The sequence below is a fragment of the Biomphalaria glabrata genome, chromosome 5 (genome assembly GCF_947242115.1).
Source record: "Biomphalaria glabrata chromosome 5, xgBioGlab47.1, whole genome shotgun sequence".
Classification (NCBI taxonomy): Eukaryota; Metazoa; Mollusca; class Gastropoda; family Planorbidae; genus Biomphalaria; species Biomphalaria glabrata.
The window spans coordinates 16,796,990-16,806,390 of NC_074715.1; the positions used below are offsets into that span (position 1 = coordinate 16,796,990).

The following is a 9,401-nucleotide window of genomic DNA, read 5'->3' on the forward strand; positions in this document are numbered from 1 at the left end:
CTGTGCGTTTTTTTTTTTGTTTTTTTTTTTTTACAATAAGGTTTTGTAAAATAAAAATTTTTAAAAAATTATTCAAAATTGTTCATTTTATTTAGATCTAGAATTCTTGGTATAGGGGCTATATAGCCCCTTCTTTTTTTGAAGTAACGTCTGTATTATATAAGATAAGATAAGATAAATCTAGATATTTTTTGCCCACGGAAAAAAAAAATTAAAAATTACAAATATTGTTTTGCTGTATTGAATCGTTTCCAAAAACAAAAACTTTTTGTTAGTTCAAGAAAACATAATCCATAGCTCTTATTTTAGAGTTTCACTTGACCTTCTTGTTTACCTTTTTTTTGGTAGACTTGAAAATGTAATAATTTTTGTAATGTAGATTTAATTTTTGTTAGACTATAATCTAGATCTAGCTATATATGAAAAAAAAAAGATTAGCAAGATTGAGATCGAATTGTCTAAATTGCTGCTTTTCACTGATCACTTTCACTTTGTCTTGGTCTTTTTCGTTCGGGCTCGGCTTTTTCAAGTCCGACCATGACCAAGGCCAAGAGTGCAAGAGTTACAGTAGAGGCAAGAGTCTGACTCGAAGAGTCGAGTCCAAGACTTAGACTGTAGACAGTCACAGTGACTTGGTCTTGATGACAACTTGGTCCAGTCTGAGTCAGATTGTTTTTCAAAACCTTTTGTGATTTGATTATCATTATTATCAGTATACTACAAATAATTATTATTATTAATAATAATAATATTATACTTATAGACTAGATCTAGTATAGTATCTCAGTATCAGGATAATCACTGACTCAAGTGTCAGCTGTACTGTGCTGTTGCAGTGTCTGTAGAGAATAGATCTATTATATATTATAGTCTAGATCTACTTTAATTTCTTTAATATTAATAGTTAGTAGTTAGTTAGTAGACTTAATATTGATGTATTCTACTTTTCTAGAGGCTACTCTAGACTGTCTAGAGTTAGAGTGACTAGAGACTCTAAAGTGACTAAAGACACACAAAGTTAAAGTACTAGAATATGAATATAATATTTAGATTTAGATCTATTATTATTATGATTATCTGTGATTAATTAATGATAATATATAAATATTATTCTAGTAATTGTATCTTCTATAGCTCTATCAATATCATATTCTATAATCTATTAAATCTATTATATGATCTATCATCTATCTTGTGGTCTAGTAGATATAACAATCTAATACTAATACTAACTAATAGTAAATAAGTTAGATCTAGATTTAGACATGATTTACTAGATTCTAGAATCTAGATGTTATCAATTCTAATCTAGATTTTATTGATAAGATAATGGGGATTAATGCTATATTAGTATAATAACTTAACTATAATAATAATATTTGCTAGAATTTCACTCCTAGTATAATAATATTTAATTAATGTAATATATATAATAATAAGCCTTCCCATACCTATATTTTGTATCATTGAGTAGCTATATCCATAAAATAGATCCAGTTCAGACCACTGATAGTACTTATCTAGATTCTATAGAGATTTGAAGCAATGAAGGTGATAGAAATGTTGATCTAGATAAAGGAAGGAGCAAAAATCATGTTTAAGAAAAACAACTACTTATGTAAATATATAAATTATATTATGACTTCTACATTAGTCATTGTGGTTATCTTCACTGTTAAAATATATAGACTCTTATGAATAAGTCATAGTCTATCTAGATAGATCTAGAGTCTATATGTTTATTAAAAATTTCTCTAGACTCTAGAGGCATTGTGCATTGTGTAGTATGTTGGATTTCATACCTTGCATATAATATATATGTTTATGTGTATATACATAATGCATATATATATATATATTAGGGGTGCACCGGATAGTCCCTCCGGCTCCGGCTTCTGCCGAATATCCAGCATTTTTTACTATCCGGTGCTATTCGGCTCCGGTCGGATATCACTACCGGATAGTAAACCGGATAGTAAAAAATACACCTATTTAATATGCATAAAGTGGACCTCGTTCCATTACTGTCTGTTATAGAATGTATTAATGCTTATATGAAAACAAAATAATGTGCTTAAAAATAGAGCCATTATGAATATGCACCAAACATCGTTTATTATAAAGACAAGGCATGTTAATAACCTAATATAAATAGAGATGAAACTTTACATCATAAATGCGCTTTACATACAGAGCAGCAATGGCTGGCACTTTTTTCAATTTGTCTTGACCTTTGAGTAAGTTAGTTAACATGTTAAAATGCTACATTCCTTGACTAAGTCATGCTGACCAGACGTCTGTCTAGCTGTGCGGGTATATCTCCAGAGGTAGAGATGAACAACTCCAACCCCTTTAGTCCATCACATTGAGTTGTTGTTTTTTTATAGGCAGGTGACCACAAGTTAAATACGATGGACGTATGTTTAATGTCAGCGTATTGACACTCTCTAGTGGTCACACCTTTCGAGGGAACTGAGTTTGTTTACTTAGTAGTTAATCTTTATTGGGGGGGGGGGGGGGGCTGGACTACCACAGCCACACCTCTAAGGTGACCAGGTATATTTCTAGATGAACATCTCCCTCCCCCCTTTTATTTGTTTAGCCCATCACATTGAGTTCATTGATTGACAGGTGAACCCAAGTCAGATACGATGGACGTAAGCACTCTCTAAAGGTCACACGAGGGAACTAGGTTTGATATTGGGGATGGACTAGACTTTACATTATAAATTCGTATTACATACGTAGCAGCGATGTCTGGCACACTTTAAAAGCTTGTCTTGACCTTTGAGTGGTCTAGTAACCATGTAATATTTCTTAACTAAGTCAAGCTGATTGTCTAGATGTGCGGATATATCTCCAGAGGTAGAGATGACCAACCCCCACCTCCTTTTGTTTGTTTAGTCCATAACATTGTGTTCACAGATAGGCAGCTGACCACATTAAGCCAGATGTCAACGTGTTGACACTTTCTAGAGGTCACATCTTATGAGGGAACTGGGTTTGTTTACTTGGAGAAGAATTTTTATTAAGGGCGGGACTACAAGCCAAATCTCTATAAGGTTAATCTGGTATGAGTTTGTTTATTATAATATAGGTTGTCAATCAATGGTCTGGGCCACAAGCCACACCTTTTATACTATTGGCCGGGACAATAAGTTTGTTTACTTTAAGTCTCAATTAGGAGGCTGGACTACAAGCCAAACAGACACTGACCAGGGGTATCTTTAAAGGGAGGGCTCAAGAGACTCAACACCCCGAACTTCTTATTTGTTTAATCCATGATAATGTATTGATAGACATTGACCATTCTTAAGCCAGAATGGATTAACGCAGATTGTTGAGAAATATTGACACTGTCTAGAGGTGACTAGATGATGAGACTAAGTTTGTTTACTTGGAGAGAAAAGTCATTTAGGGCACTGAACACACGTTCGTCGCACAATAAAATAAAACAAATATGTGCATGTGTGAGTGTATGTATTTTTTCCCCTTGTATTAAAACTTTTAGAAAGAAAACTAATATCATTGTTTTAATCTATTGACTTAATATATTAAGGAAAACCTTACAGTAAAATTTAACATCGCAGAAAATAAATTGATCTAAAACACCACAATTAGATCTAGCAAACAAAGAAAAAATATGCTGGAATATTAAGAAACACTTGACCTCTGTAACTACGGTACAGATATAATTTATCTATATGCTTGACTGGCCATGCCAATGTGTTATCCTTTTTCGCCTGCACACTAAACACTGTTGCGTATGCCCAAGAACAAAAACGCGTGATGGTCAACACCATCATCAAACACACTACACTAGGACTACATGTGTAGGCTCACTAAGTCTATCTGACCAGATTGTTATTATCAGTCGAACACAGAGTCTATTTATGTTGTTTTTTTTTGGTACGGAGGGTGTGAATGAGTTTTTTCTTTCTTCTATAGTTGATTTTCCTGATTTTCTTAGATCTATATAACAGTAGATCTAAACATAGATACCAATAATAGGCCTACAGACTACAATTAAATCTATGCTTTGCAACATTTAAGGCTCAGGCTATGAGTAGGTATAATAGATGTTCCTGCTGTTAATAAAATATCGTTTGTCGCAAATGAATTAATAAATATATGACCTACTACGCTTCAAATTCCAACTATTAACTAACAGCTATCAGTATTAATCCCTTGAAGCCAGAACCAGAAGCAGTCTTTGGACTTAAAATTACAAGTCTGATGACCAGTTGTTGGTCAGAAATTCTTGAACACATACATCCAACCACCATACAAGCCAGATGAGAGATTTACATTAGTAACTAGTTAAATATATACTAATATATTTTACATTGACCCTCCAACACACAGCCTTTATGGTTGGTGGCCTCGTACATGCTACACAGATTAATTTTTGTTTATAAATACTGTTAAGCTTGAATAAATCAATCAGTAACAGAGTTTAAAACAATAAGGTATATAAAAGAAAAAAAATAAAACCAACCAATATAGGTATGTTATTTAACAGTTTCGTAAAATGCTCAGCAATACAAGCTATTTACAAGACACTTAGGTATTCGGCTCCGGCCCCGGCCGAATATCAAATTTTACTATCCGGTCATATCCGGCTCCGGACGGATATTAAAAAGTACTATCTGGTGCACCCCTAATATATATATGTATATTATGAGATGTGTCAGTAGAACTGTATGGAGAAAGATTTTATCCACTTAATTATTGTTAAAAATAGTCATTGCTTTTCTTTACTGTAACTTTTTACCCATGATCCTCTTCATTTCTAGCAAGAATGTCTCTGCCAGTTATCTACACACCAATTACCAAGCTACAATTAAACTGGGAAAATACTCAAGGTGGACCCTGTGGGAATCAGTACATGGATTTTATGAGATGTGCCAGTAGAACTGGTATGGAGAAAGCTAAATATGAGTGTAAGAATGAACTGGCAGACTTTCATGAATGTCTTAGGAAAGGAAAACAGGTAGGAAAAAAAATGTTTAAAACAGTTATCATCTTACATTTACAAGGCATGATTCATTACTGTTTTTTTTCACTATTGCAAAAGTCCTGCTAGAGTTTATAAGTGTTATTCAGATGTATAAAACTTTTCTATTATAGGACCTTTTGCCTGAAATATTTATAACATTTAAAAAAATATTTCAGATTATTTAGTTTTTGTTAGTTATCTCAACACACAAGAAAAATGTGAATTAGCTTTTTTTTTCTTCAAATATATTTATTATATACATCACATAGTGGGAAAAAAATCATGCCATTTGTTAATTCAAAATGTTAAATAGAGCCTGTGTAACTTTTGTTTTTTCATGACCTGTGAGCTGTTCTATAAAACACATTGTCAACATCTTACCTTAGAAAAACATCACTGCTCACAATTGCTTTTTTTTTTTCACTGTTTTTAAACTACTAAGGAAAAGAAACATTTATGCTAATATGACTTATACATTAAAATAAAAGAATTATAGATAATTAAGGATTATAAATTTGTAAGTTTTATTTTGATCATAAATTTTATTATTTTATAATTTGTATCAATTGGCTGGATAAATAGCACTGATTCTGCTTGGATCACTGTGGCCTAATGTCTCAATCAGTGCTGCTACTCACATTGCCTGTTGTGTCTATTGTCTACTGTTGCTAATCATTTCCTTAACTTTTTATCACTCTATATGATCACTCAAATTCAGTACTTTTGCTAACTGCATTACTAAAGTTACTAAATAAAACACATTGGTAGTAATCAACAATTATCAATTTGCTGTCTAGTCTTAGCCCTATCAATGGTTTGTTGTCTTACCGTGTGTCTTCACTAACCACTTACTATATGCTGCTTATCTAGATCCAGACTCTTACTTTTATATCTGCCACATGCCCCTGGAGTCAATGTAGTGAATCTCCATTACTAATAAGCACTCCCCGATAATGTATGTCTAGTCTATTGAAACTGTTTTTTTTATGTATGTTCTATGAGATGTCACCTTCATAGGTTTATCTCATCATGCCTAACTGTCTTATCTATTTTGAAATACCCTAGTTCTTACCCTACATCCTATAAATTATAGTGTCATTGCTGTAATTTCACTGTGCATTTTCTCACTGTGTTCCTAACCCTTTAGCTGTCTACTCTGCCTGGCTAAATCTCAGGTATCAGAGATCCATGAGAAGATTTTCTCCCTAAACAAACTTAAAAACTTCTTAAACACACACACTCACTTACCCAAATGACTTAAACCAACTCTTAGACACTCATTTATTGAAACAGTTTACATTTTAATCTTTTTTTTTTTCCTTTTGTTTGGAATAAGGAGTTCACATACTTTCGTTTTATGAAATGTTTTTATAATTAATACTGTCCATGAAAATAAGGAACAGATTTGGATGATTTCCAATATTTTAAAAAATGTAAGCTTTGAACACATAGAACTGACCTGCTGGATTTTGAATCATGGATCAACATTATTTAATTACCAATACCTAATTGATTTTAAATTACTAAAAGAAAAATAGCTTTAAAAAAAAATCCTAATTGTTAATAATTTATTCATATAAGCCATTATAAAATGTATAAAATATAAAATACATAACATTTGAACTCCCATTTTATTGATTGTTACTAATATATGTTACTAGTCGACCTGCGGCGTAGCATACACCGCTATTTTGTAGGGCAGGCCTTAGGCCACTGCAACCTATGCGTCCGCAGTGTGCCTCAAACTTTCATAGGATCCGCGCTAATTCTAGGTGTATAAATGATTAAGTTAAACCATTTTATAACTTATAACAGATTTCCCGTGGCCTCCTGATTTACCAGGAGCTCCTGGAAATCTCCTGAAATAGCAAAATATACGAATAAATCCTGGAAACATCCGGAAATTATTTAAAATCATATGAAAACTCATACAAATATCCTGAAATATATGGACAAAAATTGTCATTCAATATGGAAAACACCAATCCTATGGGCACTAAAAAAAATGGCATTATGCAATACCAGTTATTGTGGAATCTAGTGAAAGTAGCTACTCACGCCTTAAACTAATGAAGAATTTACTTGAGGTCAACATTTCTCGTAGATAGATTGAAACATTTGATAATTCTTGCTATTGAGCGTGATCTATGTAGGAAATATAATTTTTATGATATACTGTATGATTTTGCCACACACAAGGCAAGGCTAAAGTAATTCTGTACGTAGTAAAGAATGAATAAAATGCAAAGACAAATTTATTTTCTAATACAAACTATTAATTTTCATGTATTATCCGTATCCCTACCCAAACTTGACCCTGCGAAATCTGTTTCGCATTGGACCCCACAATGGTTAAGTCCGGCCCTGCTATTTAGTGATGGGTGAATACAGAGTAGATTACTTGTTCTCTTTACATGACGTCTTGGTCACAACGGTTAAGTCCGGCCCAGCTATTTAGTGACAGGTGAATACTACTTGTTCTCCCCCCCCCCCTTTTTTTTTGCCTCTAAAATTATGTGGGGTAACTCTAGTCCGTCCGATTTGCAAAAATAAATTGTGATCTTTCCGTTACTTGGTGTCCAAACTCTTGAGCCATGAAGAGAATTATATATTTAGATAGCTCTGAGGTCATACTGATGCCACTTTACAATAACTTATTTGTATTATATTTGTAATTTGTAATAATGTTATAAACCTGGTGATGACACAGATGGGATAGTGCTGTGTGTACTTTTAGCCCACACAAATCGCCCCAGGCCAGCACTAGATGAGCAGTCAATGATCTGTGTTGTGAATAGTACTCAGGCAAGTCAAGTTGAATGTAGTCATGTGATCAACCAGAACTAGAAGGCCTAGATGGACCCTATATAAGTGCAATGGTGTCAAAGTCAAGTCACTTCAAGTTACCTCGCTATTTCACAAGTACAAGAACCAGCACAGTGTGAAGTCAGTCCGGAACAGAGAATTGAGTACAAGTCCAGGAAGAGATGGAGAGTTAGTGGTGTTTGAGAAAGCGTTACAGAGTTGCGATGAAGGTTTTGTAAAGTCAGTGTTTCATTGTTGCCAATAAATTGGCTGTGATTTATTCGACATTAAAGTGTTACGTTACTTTGGAGCCCCGAGTTCTTTGAATTGGTTGTGTCGTGTGGTGCATTTTGCAGAGAGCATGGATAGTGAGAAATGTTAAATATACTAATAGTATCTTTTTATTATTATTCTTATGATTAGATGGAACTTTTAGAGTGCACCAGTAGCTATCTTGGACAGGAGTAGTTTTAAAAACTAAATTGGAAAAATGATGTGTCAAATAACTACAAATAAAACACAAATTTTTAAAATAGTTTTTCTCTCAGATTCAGATGTATTTTTTTACTTTCGAATTGTGTAGTATGATTTTAAAATCATATTTTTATTAATGTAAACAGAATTTTTTTGGATAAAAATAACTTATAACAAAAACATGATGGTTGTCTATTCTAATGTGGTGTTATATTCTAAAGTGATGTAACATATTTTTGTTGCATTACTAGTTCAATTGCTATTTCCATCGAACTGCTCTTTTGGGAAATATTATTTTACTTAAATTTGTAAATCTTGAAACATTAAATTAGTCATTGTAACTAATGGTTATGAATATTCCATTTTTAAACGGTGAAAATTTTATTTTTCTTTAATTTAAAAAGATATATTTAATAAATAATATCAACAAATATAACATTTAGACTACTGGTATAAATATTCTGCAATATGTGGCTTTATTATGTTTAGTTTCTCACAAACAATAGAATGTACTAGCATTGATTTTTTTTTTCAGTTGGAGCGTGTTAAAATAATGAATGCAGAGAGGAAGAGACAAAAAAGACCACCCATTGAACCCCTGGCAAAAGATATTCCTGAAAGAGGATACTAGAGATGTGTATCTTTCAATGTGTTAAAATTTGTACAGAAAAAAATGATATTTAGAGCTTATTTTTAAACAAATAAAAGGCTTTTGTTTAAATATTTGTATTGATTTTTTAAAATTATGATACCTACAAATGTAATTAAAAGTTTCATACTTTAATTTAAAAGTTAGTTAAATAATTGCTATCTTCTGTAATAACTGTTAAATGTAATTTTTAAAAATATATTAATATATAGGCTTTTCTCCAAAGATTTTGGAAGAGTATTTCAGGTGTCTGTGCAGTCTTAGCTATGATTTATATATTTTGCCACAGCAAGAGCAGACACAACTTTTGTCTGCTGCTGGTCAATTTTAGTTCTCTTCACAGTCAATGCCTGTCCTCAGAAGTAGATTTTCTTTTGGTCTCAAATGTGTATTCCTCTGCCTTTTTAAAAGATCTCCAGCTGTCTCTTTCGGAAGCTGCCAAGTGCTTTTATTAAAGCCAGTTAGAGCAAGCCG

At 32.5% G+C, this 9,401-nt stretch overlaps 1 protein-coding gene across 2 annotated transcripts; it reads left to right on the forward strand.

Annotated features, from left to right (window-relative positions):
• The first annotated feature begins 226 nt into the window (after positions 1 to 226).
• On the forward strand, positions 227 to 8,999 carry LOC106064376 (uncharacterized). 2 transcript variants are annotated; one of them, XM_013222929.2, is made up of 3 exons: positions 227 to 358; positions 4,797 to 4,993; positions 8,814 to 8,999. In XM_013222929.2, exons 2-3 carry the CDS (start codon positions 4,802 to 4,804, stop codon positions 8,907 to 8,909), a joined length of 288 nt encoding a protein of 95 aa, XP_013078383.1. In that variant the 5' UTR covers positions 227 to 358; positions 4,797 to 4,801; the 3' UTR covers positions 8,910 to 8,999. The 2 variants fall into 2 exon arrangements, with proteins under 2 accessions (XP_013078383.1, XP_013078381.1); XM_013222927.2 differs by lacking the exon at positions 227 to 358 and adding an exon at positions 537 to 663.
• Positions 9,000 to 9,401: the final 402 nt, after the last annotated feature.

Excerpts from the sequence above, each read along its gene's own strand:
- LOC106064376 (XM_013222927.2), top strand. The coding sequence starts at position 642 with ATGACAACTTGGTCCAGTCTGA. Across the intron at positions 664-4,796 it reads GACAACTTGGTCCAGTCTGA|CAAGAATGTCTCTGCCAGTT; the intron begins GTCAGATTGTTT and ends CTTCATTTCTAG. Across the intron at positions 4,994-8,813 it reads GTCTTAGGAAAGGAAAACAG|TTGGAGCGTGTTAAAATAAT; the intron begins GTAGGAAAAAAA and ends TTTTTTTTTCAG.